Raw genomic sequence first — 23,941 nt, 5'->3', positions numbered from 1 at the left:
TTACTTATTCAGAGAAGGTAAAATGTACCCCCCCCACAATAAAGACATTCAGATGGTTCATCAGATCAATGTTTTTAATCCAAAAAAATCCTATGAAACACACAAAATATAGTGCAGCACAACAGCTTTACACAACATGTCAAGTAATGAACCTGTTTTATAACTCACTGATCTATCAAATGTTGTTTCAATAATGTTGGATAATAAAACATATCCCTGTTTTAGGACATCCAGATCAGAGCGGAAAAGAGAAGTGAGGAGAGAAGGGAGAAGAGAAAATGAAAGGAGAAGTGAGGAGATCAGAGCAGTGCTGGATGTCCAATCACATTAAGATTTTCTTGTATCTAAACTCTTAGACTAAACTCTTTGTGTCTCTTCAGATTTACACAACAGTGACTGACCAAATCTGTGGTCCAGGTATTCATATAACAAATAACCGAACAGCCTTGTTTATATGCAGCAATGATGCACCAAATTATCAAAAAACACAGAATAAAGTGCTAAATAAAGTAAGCTAAATAAACAGCTTCACACAACAATGAACGAATTGCCTTTTTATAACTCACTAAGATAACAGTTTGAAATGTTGTTTCTGGATAATTGGCTACTGCAAACAACACATGCCACTTATTCTATTTTAAAAATCAAAAGCACACACACAAACTCCACATGGTTGTTTCTGTGCATGTACAGTATCAAATATCTGGATAAGGATAAAACAGAACACCAAACTTCTTTAGTTTTTTAGCTTGCTCTCACTCTCAAAGATAGGATGAGAATAAAAGAAACAAACAAATGGGGAGGGAAAGAGGGTAGAAGGAGAGATCAAAATTCTTCAGGCCACTTTCTATTGGTATTCCTTTTCTGTCAATCTGGGGGAAATCACAGAGCAATGGAGTGGGCTGAGAGAGAGTGGATGGATCTGTGTCTGTGTGTGGAGCAAATAAGGGAAAAGAAGAAAAATATAAAACTACACTCCATTACAACTCCATTAAAAGTATGTCCAGACAAAAGATCCTCTTCGAACAACAGGGGAAATGTGTGTCTACTGCATGAGCTTATTTTTGAGGCTGTGGACCTTTTTCAGTAGTTTTGCCCCGTCAATTTCCAAAAAAAGTTTTTGAAAAGCTTCAAACGTGTTCTTCAGCTCCTTTGGATATTCGATGTTGATTGCATAAATGAGTCCCATCAGCAGTATGCATGCCTTTGTTCGGCTTCCACATCCTTCCATCACTTGGTTTCCCTCGATCACAACAGACAAATCTGATGGATCCTCCTCAGCCATGACACTGTGCTTCACAATCACCTTCATCGTTTTGTCTGTGTAGTCCTCACATTCCTACATGTTAAAAAGAAACAAACAAAAAGCATACACATTTTTATTTTATTTAAGATGCTGTTTCAATATACTTCAGTTTATCTAAAAGGAGAGCAGAGGGGGAGTGGAAGGCAAAAGGAGAAGGTGGATATGAGAGGAGAGGAGAGGAGAGGAGAGGAGAGGAGGATCCCTTGAGTTAATCAAAAATCTGTTATCAATATGACATACCTGGAAGTCATGGAAAAGATCTTCTTGTCTTTCACCGAGGTAGTTAATGAGGCAGCAGACAACAGCATCTCTTTTTTTCTCAATGTTCTGTGTCTGTAGGGAGATACAATTTAGTGATAAGACTGTTAGCGGTGCGGGGAGTGATTTACATATACTAAGACCGAATTCTGGCCCTGCAACAGACTGGCGACCTGTCCAGAGTGAACCCTGCCCCTTCGCCTGATAAATGCTGGGTTGGCTCAAAAATCTTGTGACCCGAACGGACAAAGCAGTAAAGAAAATGGATGGATAAGACCAAATTCACACATTGATGTTAAAAGGTTTAAGTTGGTAAGGAGCTCAACTTTGCGCACAACAAAGCAATTGTTTACAAATTACTTTACTTTTAATTCACTCATATCAATAATTACATATTTGTGAAAAAATAAAATAACATACGTCATTTAAAGTGTCCAGCAGAGGACGCATCTTGCAACCAGCTGCTCCTCCTTTGGCACGCATTAGCCGCAAAAGACCTGGTGTGTACTCATCGAGCTTCCGCATGAATGTCTCCTCCAAGGAAACTGTTGTGATGCGTCTAAACTCCTCCTTGATCTAGGAAGTAAAAGGACCAAAAATTACATTTTAAATTAAAGACCAGCTCTCATAGTAATCACATGAATGTATCCTAGTGGGAAGAAAAAATTACAAGACATCTCTCACCTGAGCCTCAGTGAATAATGCTGGCCACCTTTCTTTAAACACACCCACAGAGGGGCTGAGGCTGACCACTTCAACTCTTCGGCTAGAGAAGGTTTTATTCATTTTATCTGCAATTATCTTTGCATTGTTTTTCTTTGTAATTTCAAAAATTAAATCAAGCCTCTCTTTCTCCAGAGTCTCTTGGCTTTCACCAGTAGGGTGCGGAGGGAGGTAATTAACCTCTGCTTTTTTGGGCTTTTTTATATTTTTCGAAGGCACTGCATCACCTGGATGCTTCCTTTTTAAGGTGTTGATTTCAATTTCCGGGTAAGAATATTTACGAGATCGTAGCTTGGCACGATAATTGTGCATCTTGTTTTTTATGCGCTGCTGCCAGCCATATAAGCCTGCAAATGATCCCGGCTCCCTAAGACACGGAAACTTAGAAACCAAGGCTTCAGCCACTGAGAGGATTTGCTGATTGGTTGGGTAAGCAGTGTAAGAAAAAATTACTTTTGCAAGCTCTTGCATTATTGCTGATTTAACACTGACATCCATGAAGTGTCTTCCAGTGGCATCATATAAGTTGTTTGCCTCTGCGAGGATGAGTTCTACGTCTCGGGAAAACTCCGGTACTTGGAATGGCACTGGCCATGCAGCAGAGCGACATGAATCAGGGAGAATAATGGTGTCACTGGAACTTGACGATGCGTAGTTTAACACCTCTGAGGATGCATCATGATCTGCAGGGCAGATGTCCGTTTCAGTAGTACTTGCAGGATAGGTGCTCACTGAACTCAATGAAGATGATTCAAGTACTGGGTGTAGGTCAAGGGTTATCGTCGGCTCTTTTAGGATCACTTTGACAGTGGCCTTGTCATACAAGTCAGCAGTTGAGGTGACACTGAAAAACTCATTGTCAAAGTGTGGTCTTGGTATAGTAGTCCAATTTCCCCATGCAATTGAAAAGTTTCAGTAACTATGGAAACAAGATCTTCCACTGTATTTGGAATTCCTGTTGGAAGTTTCAGCTTTTGAATGTTGTGTTCTTCTAAAACGACTCTTAAATGGACCGCCATTGTTGTTTGGTGTGTGTTTCCTCAGCTGTAGAGACAGAGAAAGAAAAGAAATTGAGACAGGTTATTAATAGTTGATGAGCTTACTTGCATAGGTTTGCTTCAATATTCTTCTGCCAAAGCAATAAACAGATATTTAGTTCAGTGGAAATTTCAATAAATAATCTTTGATTGTCATTATTATTTTAAGAAGAGGTAGATGAGGAAAGGAGGAGAAAAAAGGAGAGTAAGTATGCATCACATTTTCCCATTTTCTGTGGCAATCGTCCCTGTTAAATAAACATTACAATAAATAAATAAGACAGGATTCCTGGCCATACAGCTGTTAAGTAATTGTTTCAATATCTACTTGAAAAGTGCACAAATATTTGATATGACAACATAAATAAAATCAACCCATTACACTTACTCTTATGTGCAAATGAAGTGTTTAAGGGTCACCATACGGCCATCTGCTGCATTGTATGCAGCCAAGGGGTATGTTTCTTTTAATTCAGAATGTTTAAGGATTTCTGTCTCTCCTGTTGGCTCTACTTTGAAACTCCTCAGGTGTTCACAATACCAACCACTAAGCAATTTCAGAACAAAGAAAGGAGTTTCACGCACAATGATTATTTGCTGGATTTCTCCAAAGTCAGGTAGGCCTCCTGTTGAGCCAAACGGCAGCACCATGCCAATATTATAGTCTGTGCCTAAAATGGTTGCTTTATTTGTCATGTTCACAAACTCTTCTCCAGGGAACTTCCTTGCGAAGGACTCCTTAATGCCATCTTTAAGAACATCAACTGCCACAAGAGTCCTCTGGGACACTGACAGTGCTGGCCTTTGGTTGGTGCAATTGTTGGTATGATACGCAATCATTGATTGGTGTTTTCTTGCCATTGTCATGAGAATGTTTCTAAAACACCCAGTCTGCCTCACAATCCTTTTAAAGAATCGATGTTTGGCTTCAAACCGCATAGTCCAGAAATGTACCAGTGGCCCGTAAACAGTTGTAAGCCATGGATAATGCTCGAGAAAGTGGTGTTTTGGTCGAACTTTCTCCTCTGGGAACACTTGCAAATATCTGTAACGGTGTTCTGAGATCTTACTTTGCATGTATCCTATTGTCTCATCTGTGTGGAGAGGAGCCATGACAAGCTCCACAACATCTTTAAGGTTCATCAAAACCTCCCAAGCAGGCTCATCTTCTGGGACTTTGTCACCAATCATGAGTGGCATCATTCTCAACAAGCACCAGTTTTCGTGTGCGTTACCTCCTACGCTTTTTCGTAAGTTGAAATGCGGGGCAATGGGTTGTGGACAGTTTCTTTTGTCACTCCATTTGTAAGGAAAGCAACGTATGGAATGGTTGAGCTCCTGAAGAGAGATGTATTTCTTTCTGATTAACACATCAAGACAGAGTGATATTTCCACAGGTACAATTCCTTCGAGCAAATCATGCAAAGCATCAGGGGGATAACCTGATATAGCATGAAATTTACTGAGTCTGTCTGAGATGGGACACTGTCTTTTAACTCCGCAGTGGTGACCTTCTGCTGGATCAGACAGTGCTGCTTTGACATGCATGGCATAGTTGGACTTAGTCCGTGGAGGAAACAGTCCTTCTCCTACTTCATGCTCCTGGATCTGTGACCGTTCTCCAATGCAAAAGCGACAGAAATGTGAAGCTGAAAAGCTTTCAACAAAGCCACCTATTGAGTGAGCACCAAGATTGTCAGCGACTACAGCAAGTACAGTGCCCTTGACCACTTTGCCCAGACTTGAAACAAAAATACCTTCATCTTCAAAGGACTTCAAATCTCTGAGCAGTGGGTCCAAAACCTTTGCATAGCCATACTGGTTGACATCATTTGCCTTGCACAAAATGGTTAAGTAAATGGAAGTCAGTGTAGATCTCAATGTGGCATGTATGTCTGCGAACACCCAGTACACTGCTGTGACTTTATGCTTCTTGCGGGATGTTCCCAGAGGGTTGCATATCTCAAAGTCATCTATATATAATATGAGTGGGAGTTTAAGTTCATCCTCACATAAAAAGCTGTTTTCTCTTAGTAAAGATCCATCATTAAACGATTTGTATCCAGAAGAGGCATCAGATGGCTTTTTGTTTTGTAATATTGTGTTTTGAATGTGGCTGTTGTTCACAAGTTGAGATAATAATGGGAGGATTGGTATATACTGAAATGATTTTTTCTCTGTACTATCAAGTATGTACTCAATTGGTTCAATCGATGAGAGATGCTCCTTACTAAATTGCTCTCTCCTGAACTTACTGCTGAAAGGCCCATCCACTCGTAAAGCAGCACAGACAGGGCTTAGCTGGCAAAGGTCTTTGACCAGTTCTGATATCACTGAGTCTTCAAATGTACAGCCATGTTTTCTCAAAGTACTCAGAATGATCTCTTTAATGACGGGGCCAGATGCAGACGCTGTAAGGAAATGAAATTCCTCTACTAGTTCATTAATGCATGAATTTGAGACATTAAAAATGTTCTCCATTTTCAGGAGGAGCAACCCCACTCTTTTAGTAATAATTTTGTTTAAGTCCTCACCCTCCTCAAGGACTAAGCCACAGTTGTTTTCATCCTCAACAAAATCACTTTCTTCATCCGGGTTGTTTTGGTGTTGATAAAGAACATTAGTCTTGAAATCTTCCAACAAATGTGGGTTGTGTTTTCTACTCTTGTGGCTGTGGAATGTTGTATATCTGTTGGTCTTGTAATCACAACCCTCAAAAACACGTCACAGTTTCAAACTTTTTTAGATGGCCACCAAGATGTTCAAAAAAATGCCTCTCATTGTCAAAAGAGCATGAATTACAGACAATGCATGTAAACGAAATGATGTTTCCTGGCTGGGTTGACTGAGAATGATGCCTTGACAAATGTGTCCTTAATGCACCCCATGTCTTGACTGTGCAAGGACAATCTGCATAGAGGCAGGGTATGGAGTGGACTCGACCTAAATGCTCATGTATTAGTCTGCTGTGTTTCAGCAGGTCCAATCTTTTTGATGTTGTGAATTTGCACAACTTACATTTCCAGTTCATTTTCCCATAACTGAGGACTTTAGTTAAGGTAACTATACCTTTAAGGACAATGTGATTTATTTTATTTGGAAAACTTGCATACCTGTACAGGATACACTTGTGGTGGGGACGTGGGTGGATGTGTCAACACTAGAACTGGTAACAGTGGTCTATCAGTGAGTCTCTGCTTGTGGAGGACAGACAAGAGGAACTGAAGAGAGGGCAAATAGTGAGTGTCCACATACACAGACTCTGCCTGCAACAGAAATAAAAACAAAAATTACACAAAACAAATTATCAGACATGTACCTGGATTAGATTTTGTACAGATGATTTTGGGTTTACCTCAATATAATGCAAATAATCACCCACTTTGGTTATTCGGGTGGGTGTTTAATACGCAAAATGGATTATAACCCCAGACGTTTAAAATAACCAGGCGGCTATTTGCACACCGGTGATTAATTGGGGAAATATGGTAGTTTATCAGTGCTCCTCTGATCTGGGCAGTCTGTCTGTCTGACAAGGGCCGGTCATGCAGAAATAACAGACTGTGTACTGACTTAAATAAAGGCATTGCAATTACATATATTAATATTCATGCTTCATATAATTAGCTTCATAGATGTAATGTGTTTCATAGAACATATTACAAAATTATGAAAACATTTATTAAGCACTGATGTTCTAACAATAACAAATATAATATAAAATCAATTCTAAAATGTTGTACGTGATCCCACAATTCCTTAAAAAACTTAGGTGCAGCAACAGTTGGTGTTTTAACACACACTCGTGGGATACAGTGGTAACGTTACTATGTTTTTATTTTTAATCCTGTGCCCATTTAATATATTAGAAAAAGCTGGCTTTGACTAGTTTATAACCTTAAAACCAGCGGTCAGACACAGTCATGCATGCTGACTAATCTTGTAAAAAGCACACCACGACGGCATTTCAACTTAACGGCAGTTGTGCAGACGGTGAAAACCCGGGACACAACAAACCGATGGCAAAGAACTAGCAGCGACGAAAGCAGACGTGCCGTTGCGTGTCAACGCATTCTCATCCTAGCAACGGCACGTCTGCTTTCGTCGGGGTCAATTTGTTTATTTGAACACATCAAACCGACGCGTGGAACACAATAAACCAAGTTGCCTGACCGACGGTCCGACGTTGTCCGACGTGACTTGATGTGTCCCGGGCCATGGTGACGCCAGCGACAGATTCAAACTTTAATTTCAAGTAATGGCATGTTAAACAAACGAAAGCCGAATACAAGTGAAGTGTAATATCATAATAAAATATATATATATACAGCACTCCTATGTAAATAGCTTACCTTCACTTCTGCTGTTCGATGGCAGCCAGAGAGAGGATCCAGCGTCGACCACACTCACTCAAAACGCGGGCTCACGCATGCGCAATTTAAAAGCAAAAAAACTCACGGTTTGGGGGTATATTTTACTGCATTTTTCTATGTGATGGTTCTTACTGTTGACGAATGGGTAGCATATGTACAATTTACCCATTACTTTAGAATTCGTTGGCTGGCTGCAATAATCATGTACATTTTATATGGTTTCCACAGATTATATTTACCACTCTCCAAAATCACTTTTTTCAGTGTGGGGTGGTCTTTTGATTTGGAATGAGCAACGTCTCTCACTCTCTGCTCTTCTCCATAAAAGATTCATGTCTTGTTCTAATGCTGCTTCATGAAACATTAAAGTGATATAAAATAAAATCTTTCTAATTAAGCTTCTCATTGACATGATGTATATACAACAGGGTTTTTTTGTCTTTTCATATTCTGATTCTCACACATTCATTATTTGCTTTCACTCTCCTGTTGTCAAGCTTTTTCTAAGTTCCCTGTTCTGAATTGGTGTAATATCTCACTCTAAACTTCAAACTGACAAATATGCCTCGAGAGACTCTTCATTGGTCTCTCAGTGAAGAGGAGTTATCTCATGAAATTGAAATTGAGGCCTAGTGTTGCATTGAGAACCTGAGTCAGATGTAGAGTGTGTGAAATTAAGTGTGATTGGATTTCTGCCAGCAGTACCATCTTCTGCAAAGTAAGAAGATGGCAGACAGCCACCAGCCATCTTGGTTTAAGTGTGGCCTGTCTCTCTTCGATGTGATTTAAGATCTCTTAAAACTTTTATCACATGTCCGCTGTTTCTATTGGAGACCTGGTTGCTATTAGCCTAAATTAAGTCACTTAATTTTCAATCTATTTACTCATAATTTAAGTCAGTAAATTTCTGTAGCTAAATGTTTTGTCATTGCTATCTTTTTAATGATATAATTTAAAACAATTTTCTTGTAGAAAAACTAGTTTTTAACAAAAACTAGAATGTATTATAAGTTGTATAACTGTACTGTATACAAATAATTGCATAAGTCGAAAACATAACAATGAATATCAGCATGTTACTGAATATCTCACTATAAAAAGACCTGAAAATCCGCACAGGAAGTTTTGTAAAGGGATTGAATCTTTTTTTTTTTAATCAGTTCATTTAACTAACCACTTCACCCGAATTTCGAGTCTGGCGTTTGCGTAATTTCCTCCTACGAAGTTATTTCGTCGTGCTACTCCAATACTTTATGGAAAAAGTAGCTTGTTACTGGAAAAGCCACAGTATTTTGAACAACTAGGCTACTGACAAACGTAAATTTTTGTAGATACGTTTACTATTCATAATACAGTAACATAAAAGAGTTCAGTTTGAGATCATTTTATATATAGATATTTTAAGGAACCAAAGGTGAAACATTGTTAGCCTGTGTAAATATAAACCATCACATGCCTTACCAGTGACTTTTCTCAACATTCGTGGACTTGTGGTGACAGAGCCGATCCTCCCTATACGCAAAGTATACAAGCTGCGTAGGGGCCCCGAAACACCAGGGTGCCCCCTTGCTCTCAAAGATGATTTAATTTTAGTTTTGTTTTTGAATTTCCCTTTCTACATAAAAATCAGTCAAATCATGTAACGTGAATGTCATACTGTGTCCAAAAAAACAACAACAAAAAAACAGTTGAACGCGTAGGCGCGGAAGAGACACTGCTTCTCAGTCATTTTCTGTGAGTGTGATTCTAGAAGGGGGGAACATGGACAAAGGCGTTTCATTCATTCATAACTCATCCCTTGCTAACTTGTTAATCATCCTAACCAAATGAGAACACCATGCAAGTAACGTGCTAATAATGCTAGAATCAAGCTAGTAGCATGCTAATCATGCTAGCAACATGCTAGTAACTGGCTAATAACATGCTAAACATGCTAGAAACATGCTAGCAACACAGTAACATTAATAATTCTAGAATCATGATGTTAACTTCTTAACCATGCTAGTAATATGCTAGTACCTTGCTAATCATGCTAGAATCATGCTAGTAACATGCTAATAATGCTAGAATCGTTATAGTAACGTTAACCATGCTATTGACTTCCTAGTCATGCTAGCAACATGCTAGTAACATGCTAGCAACTGGCTAGACATCAGCATACTGTAGTGCATTAATAAAAAATACATACAAAGACATGTTAATAATGCTAGAATCATTATAGTAACGTTAACCATGATAGCAACATGCTAGAAACATGCTTGTAACTTGCCAATCATGTTAACAGCATGCTAGCAACGTGCGTAACATGATATAAACATGCTAAAAATGTGGTAGTAACTTGTTAATCATGCTAACAAAATGTTAACACCATGCTAGTAACATGCTAATCATGTTATAATATGCTAGTAACTTGCTTATCATATTAACAACATGCTTATAACTGGCTAATCATGCTAATAAAATGTTAACAACATGGTAGTAACATGTTAACCATGTTAAAAACATGCTAGCAACACGCTAGTAACGTAAATAATTCTAGAATCATGATGTTAACTTGTTAACCATGCTAGTAATATGCTAATAATGCTAGAATCATTATAGTAACGTTAACCATGCTATTGACTTGCTAGAAACATGCTAGCAACATGTTAAACTTGCTAGAAACATGCTAGCAACTGCCAACTGGCTAGACATCAGCATACTGTAGTGCATTAATAAAAAATACATACAAAGACTTTTCTATCTATCTATCTATCTATCTATCTATCTATCTATCTATCTATCTATCTATCTATCTATCTATCTATCTATCACATTGCCTTCAAAACATTAAAACTTTAAACTGCAGAACTACTTAAAGCTATTACAGTGTTTTCAACCTTTATGGCCTGGCTTTTTCAAGCCAACTTTAAAGTTTGACCACAAACTTTACTCTTCTAGTTTCAGGCATGAAGTTCTGCACTCAGAAACACAGCAACACAGACAGTCCCAGTGTAACCTCTTAATACTGTGACACATTTATCAGCCTCCTCCACACCTGTACATATTTTGCTTTTCATTTCCTTCCAGAATGAGCTTCCTCAAAACGTGTTCCTCAAATACCTTATCAGCATTGGGTGCTATTTCTGTGCACACTACAGGATAAAAGCACCCACTCCAGTTTCCCAAATGGGCATTTCAGTATATTATAAACACGTTTGTCTCTAATAATCCCTTTAAATGTGTTGAGGATTAGTCTTCTATAGTTTATTTAGTTTTGAATTGATTTATTTGGTAAAATTTATTGTAAATGTATTGGTCAGCCATCAATAGCAGTGTTTAATATCCAACTCAAGACATCAATTCCCTTTTCAAAGGGAATGTGAATAATATCTCAAAACCTCCAGCAAGGTATGCCAAACTTGTGCTCTAATTAATGAGTGTCATATCTACTGGAGGAGCCATTTAGTTTACTATGCAACCTCTCATTTACTTGAGTAAACAGATTGCAAAAGAGTCCGGTGAAAGCTCATATGTAACCGTGTACTGACTGGTGCGCAAACATTTCAGGTTTTTCTTTCGTCTGCAAAACTGATTTTTAATCAAATTTTTCTACAATGTCAAAAGACAAATACCTTGTGCTGGAAAACTATATTGGTGGGAAGTTTGTACCATGTTCCAAGCTAATTGACTCTTTCAACCCATCGACTGGAGAGGTTTATTGCAAAGTTCCAGACAGTGGACCTCAGGAGGTAAGATTTTTCTTGATCTCTTTCTTATTATTCTCAATTTCTTTCTAATATTTGAAGATGTCAGTTTTGCATTATCAATTATCTTCTGTGTCGCTTTAGATATACTGTCTTGTCCATTTGTCTGAATGTGTTTTTTTACTAGTTAAACATTTTCATTTGTTTCTAGTGTAAAAAAAAAATTAAAAAATCATTGTAGTTTCACCTTTAATAATATGTAACTAGTTAGAAGATTATTTGGCTAAAGACACAAATTCCAAGGAAGGCAAGAGTAATGATACTGAGTCAGTGTGATGTACCTTTGGTCTCATATACTTCTCACAGTAAACACTGGTCATAATCAGGTGGGCAACGCTCAAGGTCCAGTGTTTAATTAGTAACTATTATAGCTCACACCAGAAGAACTTGTCTGGGTCAGTGGAACAGAAAATAGTTTAGATGTAGAATGTACAGTCCATTACTGTTTTGTTCTGTATTATACTATAGATTCACTTAATATATTTTATAGTCAGTATAGTCCATTTTTATGCACTTAATAAAGAGTTTTAATACTTAAATAATGGCATTACATAACACTATCATATCCTAAAATGGGCCAATGCCTGTGTAAAGGAAGATATACCCAATTCACATGAGTTAACCCTTTTCCCACTGCTTATAGGTGGATGCTGCAGTGAGGGCAGCCAAAGAGGCCTTTCCTGATTGGTCCACAAAGAGTCCAGCAGAGAGATCCAAAGTACTGAATAAACTAGCAGATCTGATAGAGGCTCGACTGGAGGAGTTTGTCCAGGCTGAGTCTAAAGACCAGGGTAAAACACTAGAAACTGCACTGTAATACAGCACAAACTAATCAGCTTACACTTAATACGTTCAAAGGACTTACTAATGCACCATAGACCAAAGGTAGACAGAATTTAAATGAGTCAGCAATGTACTTTTCTTGTGGTCAACAGATCTGGTGTTTTTCAGTGGCTTATATGTAACCTGAATGGCCACACATATGAGTGTTATTTAATAGAATTGATATACTACTATAGTGTCTTATTAATATTTTATAATAGCTTTTATTTTATTTCGTCATCTAGCTCTTGTCTATCTGACTTTAGCTTAAATTTAAACTTTTTAGCATTTTTTTTTTTTTAATTTAGAACTAGATAGATAGAAAGATAGATTTGTCAGTATTACTTTGTACTTTCTGTCACTGAACATTTTCATTCACTTTCATTCATTTTGTTTCGGAGGTCTCTTAAAGCATTAAATGGACTCCGTTCCGCTTCTTTTTCTCCAGGGAAGACTATAACTTTTGCCCGCAATGTGGACATTCCACGATCAGCGTACAACTTCCGTTTTTTTGCTTCATCTGTCCTGCATCACACTAATGACTGCAGTCAGATGGATCACATGGGCTGTCTCAACTACACAGTACGCTCTCCTGTAGGAGTGGGTATGTGTCTGTCTATACATACTATACTATTATTCTCATTAGTGCATTACTCCCTTTCATATGGTCTATCTGTGTTAAATTCTCTGTCTATAGCTGGTCTCATAAGCCCATGGAACCTGCCTTTGTACCTCCTGACCTGGAAGATTGCCCCGGCTGTTGCTGCAGGCAATACTGTGGTGGCGAAACCCAGTGAAATGACCTCCGTCACTGCCTGGATGATGTGTCAGCTATTGGAGGAAGCTGGTGGGGGATTTGTGTGTTTTATGTCAGATTTGAAAAATGAATAGTTCAAAATTGACAAGATGTTGATGAGTTTGTTTCTATATCAGGTCAGATTTGGAGAAATTTAGTTTTCTATCACTTGTTCACCCCTGGATCCTTTGCAGTGAATTGGTGCCATCAGAACGAGAGTCTGAAAATCTGATTAAAAACATCAGAATATTCCAAAAGACTGATTTGTTTATTACAAACATGCTGATTTTCATTTCACAAGACATTAATTGATGTACTGGAGTTCTTGGATTATTGTGATGTTTGGACTGACGGCACCCATTCACTGCAGTGAATCCATTGGTGAGCAAGTGATAAAAAGCTAAATTTGTCCAAGTCTGTTCTCATCAAGAAACAAACTCATCTACATCTTGGATAGCCTCCGAATTGAATGAATGTTTCTGTATTATCCGTGTATGCTTTTTCTAGGCTTTCCACCTGGAGTGATCAACATTGTCTTTGGTACGGGCCCACGAGCCGGGGATGCACTGGTGTCCCACCCTGACGTGCCGTTGATCTCATTTACGGGGAGCACAGCTACAGCAAGACTGATAACAGAGCACAGTGCACCGTACTGTAAGAAGCTTTCACTGGAGCTTGGCGGGAAAAACCCGGCTATTATATTTGCTGATGCTGACATGGAGCAGTGCATCAGCACTACTGTACGATCCAGCTTCTCCAATCAGGTTAGCCCATTCAGAGCTTAACCAATCAGATTGCATTTTCATATAGTGCAGAAATGTACTACAGTGTATTACTGAGCTCAATCAAATCCTGCAGGTTTCTCTTTTTAAGACTAGCTTTGTGCAGAATTGCATACTGCCATACTATTAAAATGCGACTTCTTAGTAAAATATAATATATAATAATCAGTTATTGTAGTATTATTTATATAGTATTATAGTATATTTTAAATTAACTTTCTTTTTTTTTAATAATGCTGTTTAGCTTTAATTTATTTTTTAGTTTCAGTAATTTTAGTAATTCACTTTTATTTCAGTTAGAAAAAAAGTTCATTTCTGTTTTTTTTTAATAGGGAAAATAATCTTAAATATGATTCAATTTTAGTTAACAGTAACAACACAGATGATAACCTGACTACATTAGCAGAATTAAACAACATATTGGGTTAACATTGAAATTATATTATTATATTATACTGTCTCAAACCTTTCTTTTTAATGGGATGACACCATGTAGTTCAGTTTTCTGCCACACTGTGGTGCTCAGAACACATAAATTAATACAGCACTGTACATTGTTCTCTCACGCTTTCTCTTTCTTTCTCTTTTTCTCTCACTTAGGCCTTCACATCACTCACACACAAACACATCATCTCTGTGCTAATATTTACAGTGTCTGTATATAATTAGTTTACACAACCCAGTGATAATTGTGAGATTTACTTAAGAACTTATTTGCATCTTTTTCTCTTCTCTCTCAGGGAGAGATCTGTCTGTGCACCAGCAGAATCTTTGTTGAGCGCAGCATTTACCCAGAATTCCTTGCTCGTTTCGTGGAGGCGGCTCGTCAGTGGAAAACTGGAGTGCCCTCTGACCCCTCCAATGACAATGGAGCACTCATCAGCAAAGAGCATCTACAGAAGGTCTGATGATAATCACAGATGTGTTTCTATTGATAAAACAAACTGCGTTTTCAGTGTTAAGTGTCAGGCAATGTCGGATTAGAAAGTGGATATATGAAAAATATCTTCGTATAAAATGAAATTACTATGTTTACAAATAGATAGACACGTAAAACATTTAAATTGCCTGCTAACTCCTACAGGTTAAAGGTTATGTTGCTTTGGCGCTGGAAGAAGGTGCCCAGGTGCATTGTGGGGAGGGTGTGGACAAACTTATCCTTCCACAACCAAATGCGAGCGGCTATTTCATGTTGCCCACTATCATCTCTGGAGTGAAAGACTCCTCCGCATTGATGCAGGAAGAGATTTTTGGTCCTGTAACCTGTGTGACACCCTTCGATGAGGAAGAGGAAGTGATATCACGGGCCAACGATGTCCGCTACGGTTTATCCGCCACAGTATGGTCCCGAGATGTGGGGCGCGTGCACAGGGTTGCTAGGAAACTGCAGGCTGGGTTGGTGTGGACCAACTGCTGGCTGGTCAGAGATTTAAACCTCCCGTTCGGTGGCATGAAAAACTCGGGCATTGGTCGAGAGGGGGGAAAAGACTCGTACCACTTCTTCACTGAGGTGAAGTCCATCACCATCAAACACTGACACTGAACGAAGCAATATATGAGTCACAGTGTGCTTCATGCGTCATTTCAAATATGTATACAAATTATATAGAGGAAGCAATCAGACTTGATATGATTGGGAATAAAGTCCAAGAGAAAATCTAAGTGCTCCATACTGATTTTGGTGATTGAATGTGGGTGAATCATCTCGGTGGTCTTAAACTGACATATTCTTTAGCGTATTTCATTTTAAGACATATCCTAAAATCAGATATATCTTAATTAAATATGAATATTATATTTTTTTTTAAATTAATTAAAAAAACTTTGTTTTTCCTAAATTTCCTAAAAAAAGATGCAAATTAGTTCATTTTTAATATGAAAATTCATTGCTGTTAAATGGAGGGGCAGATCTTAGCTTCCGTAATTCGGTTTTGGACGAATTTGATAAAAATCTGTGAGTTTTGATTGCAGATTTTGATATCTTGGAGTGGTACTTTAAAATACTGTATAAAAAAAAAAAAAAAAAAAAATATATATATATATATACATATATATATATATATATATATATATATAAACACATATATATATATATACATATATATATATATATATATATATATATATATATACATATATATATATATATATATATATATATATATATATATACCACATATATATATATATATATATATATATATATATACATATATATATACATATATATATATATATATATATATATATATATACTATGATATATATATACATATAATATATATATAAATACACATATATAAATCAGTCATAAGTAGCACAGGTATATTTGTAGAAATAACCAACAATACATTGTATGGGTCAAAATTATAGATTTTTTTTATGCCAAAAATCATTAGGATATTAATTATATAATAAGTAACATAAATATATAATGAACACATCCTGAAAACATCTGGACAAATTTAAATTTTTGATTAGTAATATACATTGCTAAGGACTTCATTTGGAAAACATTTGGACAAATTTAAAGGCGATTTTCTCAATGTTTTGATTTTCTAATATTTAGATCTTTCCTAACAAACCATACATTAATGGAAAGCTTGTTTATTCAGCTTTCAAATGATGTAGAAAATCCCAATTAAAAAAAAGACCCTTATGGATGGTTCTGTGGTCCAGGGTCACATATAATAAAACCATTTGAAATTATATATATTTTTATTGTCACATTAAATTTTATAGAATAAACAATTTAACATTTTACATGTATTTTTTTTACTTTTTTATTTTCTGAATGAATAAATAGATCATTCATTTGTTTTATTTTTAAATGCCACTCATAGTGGAAAAGTAATGAACGCTGTCTGTGAAACTTTAAAAACTTAATTTCCCCTTCATTAAATCTCATTTTGCTGTCTTGAGACACTATGTAACTTTTTCTGTGTTCAAAATTTGCTAAATGTATATGATAAACGAGTACGTCATAAATTCATCTACCAAACCGCCTTTTTGTCTTATCCCAAATCACTACGGTACATTTATAATAAGTGATTATATTTGGACTATTGTAGCCTGTTCGGGTCGTCACCGCTGCGGAGTAACACATACCTGTGTGAATCGCCATAGACATGAACTTAAAGTAGCAGCTCCGGTTAGAATGTTCTTCCGCGGGATGCGTGCAGTTCTGTTTATTAACCGCTAGAGCGGATTTATATCCTATCAGAACAACATATGTGTGCAAATATTGCTGTTAGGTTGGCAGACTCTTGTGTTAGCTTCCCACAGCTGGGTGTATGGATTAATGTGCTGTTTCCAAGAATTATCAGAGTGTGAGTTTTATCACAGTGTGGGAAGTGACTATCTGACACATTCTGTAGCACACATAACTCACACATACACATTTAATTCCTGCAAAAGCCGTTCTGTGCTCCAGAATGTTTCACATGAATCAAAACAGCAGCTGAAGTGATGGACACGTGATCTCTATTGAGTCCTCTCTGGTCTTTAGGGCAAATCTCTTTATCACAATCTTTCAGACCTTAAAAAATGGACGCTAACAAACCAAAAATGTGATTTCTAGGCCATGTAAAGTCATGTGAGTAAATAAAATATACATTTTATATACAGTACATTTAAGTAGTTCCAAAATATAGAATTGTCTGTAGATTGCCTCTAAATTGTATTTTTTAAAGTGTCCTGAAAAAGACATAAAAACCCAGAGCAGCCTACGTGTCTGCATGGTGCCGGAAAGCAGTGATATCGTGCATCTATATTGAAAGGTTTTCTCAGTTAATGAGGGGTGTGTGCACGTTTGTGTTAGAAAACTAAAGGAAACTTGTGAATGTGTTCAGTCACGTCTCTGCATGCTCACACACCATCCGTGCTCAAAGGGCAGAGCCCTTGCTACCAGCTTTTATTTTGATTTGGCCACAGGCAATGGCCTGTACCACCCTGTGTGTATACACACATGGACACACACACACACACACACACACACACACACACACACACGCATGCATATATTGAGGATGCCACCTGTAATAACCATGGATCTAGGGTCTGATGCCTTTAGTATGTTTCTTGTCAAGAATAGCCTTTTTTCAAAATGTATACATATTAATTTAGTAAATAATTGCTTTTTATTATTTTGATAAACGCAATTCTACCTGTTCAGAAACCATTGTTGTGCCCCAGGTCAAATCTGATACAAAAAACCTAACAAAATGCAAAACAACAGCTAAATCTGGAAAAGAGGTACATATGTTTTCATAGCATTATAGTATGTTGGTTAGTGTATATATATATATATAAACCAGACATCTATGGCATGTTTCCATTAAATATCTAGATAAACATGTGCGTGTAAAAATGTTCTGTGAACAGAACAGCAGGTCATATCAGGGCATTTTTCCATTGAGGCCCTCGGTGGGTGGAGGACATCTAATGCTCTGATGAATATTGCTGACTTGTGAGAAAAATCTCAAGTGTAATCAGGTTAAATAAACTCCAGGAAACACAAGGAGAAAGCCCTCTCCTTCTCTTTCTGTCTCTCCCCATTCATTAGCTTGTCTCTGGTGTGCGTGACCCAGGAAGAAAATGGCGGAAGATCACGTAGCTTGGAAAACTTCCTTCAAAAGGGAAAAAAAAGTATGGAATATGTTTGTGTCTGTACCACCCTCCCAGTCCACCCTTCTTGCTAGCAGAGGAGTGGAGAGAGATTGCTAATGACCTCCGTGAGGAACAGGTGTAGATATTCTAGAGATGGAGTAGGATGGGAAAAACAGTCTATTACTCACATCAAACTTTCTCAATCTCAAAATTCATGCTTTTATTTCTCATAGTTGTGACTTTATTTCTCACAGAGCGCACAACTGCGACTTTATATCTCACAACATGACCTTATATCTCAAAATTTGCTACTTTATTTCCCATATTTTTGACTTCCCATATTTGTGTCTTTATATCTCACAGTATGACTATTTAAAAAATGATCTCACAAATAACAGTGTCATATTTAAAAATTTATTCAAACAAATAAAAATTAACGTTATTTTTCTGATAGTGGCTTTTTTCTCACTGTGTCTATATTGCGACTGTATCTCATGACTGCATCTTCAGATAACAATTATGACTTCATATATCACAATTACAACTTCACATGTCAAAATTGTAACTTTATATCTCAAAATTGTGGCTTTGTCTCACAATGTGTCTTTATATCTCAGATTGCTACTGTACTTTATTTCCCATATTCATATCTCACAATGTTACTTTATTTAAAAAAATGATCTCACAATTATTTTAATTTTCAAAATATGTCATTATATCTCAGAATGTATGACTTTTTCTCCTAATTGTGACTTTATTTCTCACGATGTGTCTTTATATGTCGCAACTGCAACTTTGTCAAAATTGAAACTTTTAAAAAATTCTCTAATTCCCCACAACTTTGACTTTAAATCCCAACAACTGACAATTTAAAAAAAACCAATCTAACAAATCAAAAAACTGATCTTACAAATCACAATATGTCTTTATATTTCAAAATGTGTTATTTCTCAAAATTGTGATTTAATTCCCACAATTGCTAATTTATAATTCAGAAATGTTACTTTATATCTCACAACTACAACTTTATATAAAAAATTATGATTATATCTTAGTGTCTCAGAATTTGCTACTTCTTGCAACTTTGGCTTTATATCTCGCAATGTGACTTTATTTTAAAAAAATTTAAGATTTCTTTTTGGCGTCTCTGCCTTTATTATGATAGCACAGTAGAGATAGAGAGAGGGGGACAGGATCAGGAAAGTTTGATGAGCTGGGACTCAAAATGATCTTACAAGTATTTTCACTCTGAGACAGAAGCAGGCTTTCATTCAGTATAAATGATTATTGTAGTCACTTTTATCTCAAAAGCTCTCTTGAGTTTCTTTTAGATCATCAGACATGATGTTATGGCACATTGAAAGCTTGTCTGATGTGAGTTTCCATAGAAAATCATCATTAAACACAACACACTGGCTGTTTAGCCCTTGACGGATATAGACACTTACTGTCCAGCTTTCTGGAAGCAGTTGGACTCACTGTTATGAAACTCATGACTAGGCCTGTACGGAATCTGTGCCCACAGCATTCCACAAAAAGCTCTGTAGCTTTCCATTCATAAAACTCTAAATATGCCCCTCACCAGTCTGTTTTCCTAGTTTGATTATGTTGATGATAACCAGCTGTGACTTCTAGATATTTTTACCACATTTAAATCCATCCCAACAATATTTCATACCACAATTACCACATAAATTGTGAATAAATAAACTGATTTCATGTTGGCCTTCACATGACTGGGACTTACATAATTGTGTATCTGCTGACTAAAGTTTAAGCTCTGTGACACAAATGAAATGCCAAAAAATAGTGAGATTTGGGTCAGACATTAAAGATGGTGTATTTGAACGTGTTTGTGAATGTATGTTGATTTAATATGTGGCAAACATGGGCTTTTAAAATGAGGTTTTCCATAATGCTGTGTCAGGACACATTGAACTCTCTCTGTTTATATAAGAGTGAGGCTGATCACCCAATTCGGACATCCTCTGTCATTTGTCAGTCATGTGGGAGGTGCAGTTCCCAGTCCTCCTCAACATGACCGTGGGTCTTGCAACATGCACTGTGGTGTCGATGCTCAAATGAATCCAAGTGTTGGATCACTTTCTGCTGACTAGTGATTCACCATTCACCAGATGGTCTCGCTCCATGGAAACAACATAAACTACACACACAGCAACACAAATGACACAGACACGTTTGTGCATGATGATGAAATCATGCTCAGTGTTTTTCTGTTTGTGTCTGATATAATTTTGTAAGATGAGAGAGGTACAGAGCACACAATTATTTTATGGAAGTGAGATATTGAAGGAGTTTTATTTGGTCTCATTACAGTCCAGAGGAAATTGCAACAATAAAAATGATACACCTAAAAAAACTTATAAAAATGAAAAATGATTACAGAATAAAAACTAAGAAAATAATAAAATATTTACAAAATAAAAACTATTAAAATGAATTCAATATTTTCAAAAATCATTTTGAAATCTCTGACCTTTGATCACAGGAGAAAAATATGAGAAGCGGTGGATTTAAAAGTCTCAATTTGATTTCCCTTTAATCTCACTATTTTCTAGGAGAAACAACAGAATAGTGTTTTCAGACAATAAAGTTGTTAAATTCAGCTTTTAAAATGAAGTCAATTTTGTCATTTAGATTATAGTTCCATCACGGTCAATTTTGTCATTTAGATTATAGTTGGATTGCGTCCTTCACCAAGTGTGTCAGCCAGAAGTGTCCTACGCAATTTACCAACACCAGTTTCACACAAACATTTAGTCATGTGACATAAAGACACTTTCACAGGGTTTATCACATGCAATTACATTTAAATTAATCTAACACAGTCCTGCGTCATAGTAAAGCAGCCGCACTCTGAAGAGCGAGAGAGAGGTGGTCAGGCGTCATCCTGAATGCACTTGATTGATTCTAAACTCACTGGACAGCTTACATACTTGTGATGAATGAATATTGTCCTGGATGTGTAAACAATACAGGCAATTATGATGAAAAGATAACAACTTGTGCGTAATTCCCATTGTTGACAGGGGAAGTCATCGTGGCGATTAAAAGAGTTTTTGAGCTTTCAAATAATATTCACAGAATCGATTAAACAAACTAAATTTTTATGTCAAGCAAATAAATGTTTGTGAAGAAATACAGGCAGACAGCTAGATCTCTCTCCGAATTGGTGGACAGTGACACACCTCCCTTAACATTCCCCTCACACACACACCCACTGCAAACACAAAGGTGACTGGCTGACCTTGTCCTAGATACGGAGTGCGTCATTGCTTTTATTTACATTCTCATCAGGGCCAAATCCACCATAGACTTGGAGGGGAAAATGTCCCCCAGTATTAAAAATTCATTATACTAAGTCCAAATATTTGAAATAATCAGTGGTCAAATTCCCTGTAGGGAAAAGTACTATTTTGTTTGTTTGTTTGTTTGTTTTTGGGCTTTCCAAAGTAATTATTATAATTATTATTATTAATAATATTATTATTATCATTTTTGTATTGCTTATTAGGGCCCGAGCACCGGTGGTGCGAGGACCCTCTTGGAATTGCTCCGTTTATTATTTATTTGTTGCTCTTTTATAGTTCGGAAGTTCATAGTTACAGCAGGTCTATGTTTAATTTTATTATACAAAAAATAGAAACAAATGAATTGTCTGATGTCTAAAACAAAAAACTGAGGTATTAAAATATTGTATAATATTTATTTACTATAGTTTTTTCTTGTCCGCTAATTGCAAAATATGAGTTTAGAGTAATAGGCACAGAGGTAAACTTGCATTTATATTAAAAAAAAAGGCTCAAAAGCATTGCGCTTACTTTGGCAGCACATGTACCAATATTTAATCTGCACTGAGAAGATTAGTATGGACAGGATAACACACAAATCCATGGACATATCAGATGTTGTGTGTTGTGATTTAGGCTGCAAACTGCAAAAGCCAAGGTTGAAAGGATTTCACTTCATAAAACACAAATTTTCTGCTCTCTTTTTGGACTCATTGATTGATTGAAGGCAGTTTTGCAGGTGTGTCAGATAAACGACCCTAAGAGAGACAGACGTCTTGACTCCACTGCTGGAAGGGAGTGTGTAGGTGTGCCGTCCATGAGACACAAGGGAGACGTCTTGACACGGAAGACTACAACTGTGTTTCCCGTGTGCGTGTGTTTAGATACTTTGTGTTACCGTCTCTTTCAGTCTATTATACTCCTTCCGCCTCAGACAGGCGTCTCTGTCAGCCATTCAGGCAGTGTATCAAAAGTGTGTGAGTCCATATGTCTGTGTATCTGTGTTTTAACTGTATTCAATGAACATGCAGCAGCTGATTTCCTGACTTGAACAAAGCCTGTAGAGAAAGCAACATTTCCTTGGATTCTTCTCGGCCCACATTGTCCCTTCAATACACACACACACACACACACACACACACACACACACACACACACAAGAGAGCAGGTAAATGAATATGACGCAGATGCACTGCAGGGAAGATTTCAAAAGAGTACTCAGAGACCACAGACAAAAAGAGAGAGAAATTTCACTTTTATAGTCACTTTGTTGAAACATCATAGCTAGTTAGACTGACTTTAAAACAAAAATGGTTCGATGTCTTATAGTATCATAAGAAAGGCAGATAGATGAATTTAAACCATACCTCACTCACTCCACCCTGAAAGAGAAAGAAAGAGCTAGATGAATACTAAGCTAACTGATTTTAATTTTGAAACAAATTAAAAATAACTTAATCTACGCTAGAACTAAACTTAAACAATCTATGAAACACTGCAACAGAGTGGTTCTCAACTCCAGTCCTCAGGACCCACTGCTCTGCACATTTTGTTTGTCTCCCTTATTTATCGCACCTGATTCAGATCATCAGCTCATTAGGAGAAAGAATCCATGAACTGAACTGAGTGTGTCAGATTCAGAAACATTCAAAATGTTCAAATCAAAAAAACCCTAAAACCAAAAAAAACATAAATATTAGAAAACCATAACAACTTTAAAAAGTACTGTAGCTTTGCGAGTAGGTTTCTTGAAGCATCTTGGAGACGTTGCCACAGTTCTTCTTAAGTCTAAAACTTAAATTAAAACCTGATTTTTTTGTTGTTGGTGAAAATACTAGTGGCCTAAGACTTTTGCACAGTACTGTACAGTATATATCTTTGCTTCCATATTTAAATTACATTGACAAAGTATTAAAACCTAGGTTACTTACAAATAAAAACAATTTCCAGGTCATATATACGGCACATCTGCCAGTCAATCATTTTTCGTGTTCACAGCAGGAACTCCATATATGGTCAGCTGAGCGCGTGGTACATGCAGTTTGGATATTTAATATTTGCGATTTTTCATCTGTCATCAGCGGGTTACAAAGTCAAACATCCGTAAAGGCATGGAAGACAGTAAATAAAAAAAGAAGGAATATAAAGAGACCAAATTGGATTTGGTCCCACTTGCTTT

General features: G+C 36.8%; 2 protein-coding genes and 1 long non-coding RNA gene across 3 annotated transcripts; 1 reads left to right on the top strand and 2 right to left on the bottom strand.

Moving 5' to 3' along the window:
- Window positions 1-286: 286 nt before the first annotated feature.
- Window positions 287-3,149, bottom strand: LOC109092656. The gene is made up of 4 exons (XM_042750324.1): window positions 2,249-3,149; window positions 1,985-2,140; window positions 1,547-1,639; window positions 287-1,339 (listed from the first exon to the last, which is right to left on the bottom strand). Exons 1-4 carry the CDS (start codon window positions 2,783-2,785, stop codon window positions 1,046-1,048), a joined length of 1,080 nt encoding a protein of 359 aa, XP_042606258.1. The 5' UTR covers window positions 2,786-3,149; the 3' UTR covers window positions 287-1,045.
- A 13-nt stretch (window positions 3,150-3,162) lies between these two features.
- On the bottom strand, window positions 3,163-7,952 carry LOC122141865. Its single transcript, XR_006158151.1, has 3 exons — window positions 7,677-7,952; window positions 6,438-6,590; window positions 3,163-3,331 (listed from the first exon to the last, which is right to left on the bottom strand). It is a non-coding gene; the product is annotated as an uncharacterized LOC122141865 (long non-coding RNA).
- A 3,216-nt stretch (window positions 7,953-11,168) lies between these two features.
- On the top strand, window positions 11,169-15,505 carry LOC122141863 (2-aminomuconic semialdehyde dehydrogenase). Its single transcript, XM_042750322.1, has 7 exons — window positions 11,169-11,428; window positions 12,087-12,234; window positions 12,714-12,869; window positions 12,963-13,112; window positions 13,569-13,825; window positions 14,584-14,745; window positions 14,928-15,505. Exons 1-7 carry the CDS (start codon window positions 11,294-11,296, stop codon window positions 15,378-15,380), a joined length of 1,461 nt encoding a protein of 486 aa, XP_042606256.1. The 5' UTR covers window positions 11,169-11,293; the 3' UTR covers window positions 15,381-15,505.
- The last annotated feature ends 8,436 nt before the right edge of the window (window positions 15,506-23,941 follow it).

This window comes from Cyprinus carpio, chromosome B23, assembly GCF_018340385.1.
Source record: "Cyprinus carpio isolate SPL01 chromosome B23, ASM1834038v1, whole genome shotgun sequence".
Classification (NCBI taxonomy): domain Eukaryota; kingdom Metazoa; phylum Chordata; class Actinopteri; order Cypriniformes; family Cyprinidae; genus Cyprinus; species Cyprinus carpio.
The sequence above is the reverse complement of the archived record's forward strand: the minus strand, read 5'-3'. Positions and strand labels throughout refer to the sequence as shown.

Coding starts and splice junctions, on each gene's coding strand:
- LOC122141863 (XM_042750322.1), top strand. CDS start 11,294: ATGTCAAAAGACAAATACCTTGTGCTGGAAAACTATATTGGTGGGAAG. Junction 11,429..12,086: donor CAGACAGTGGACCTCAGGAG/GTAAGATTTTTC, acceptor CACTGCTTATAG/GTGGATGCTGCAGTGAGGGC. Junction 13,826..14,583: donor GATCCAGCTTCTCCAATCAG/GTTAGCCCATTC, acceptor CTTCTCTCTCAG/GGAGAGATCTGTCTGTGCAC.
- LOC109092656 (XM_042750324.1), bottom strand. CDS start 2,785: ATGGATGTCAGTGTTAAATCAGCAATAATGCAAGAGCTTGCAAAAGTA. Junction 2,141..2,248: donor CATTATTCACTGAGGCTCAG/GTGAGAGATGTC, acceptor TTTACTTCCTAG/ATCAAGGAGGAGTTTAGACG. Junction 1,640..1,984: donor TGCTGGACACTTTAAATGAC/GTATGTTATTTT, acceptor ATCTCCCTACAG/ACACAGAACATTGAGAAAAA.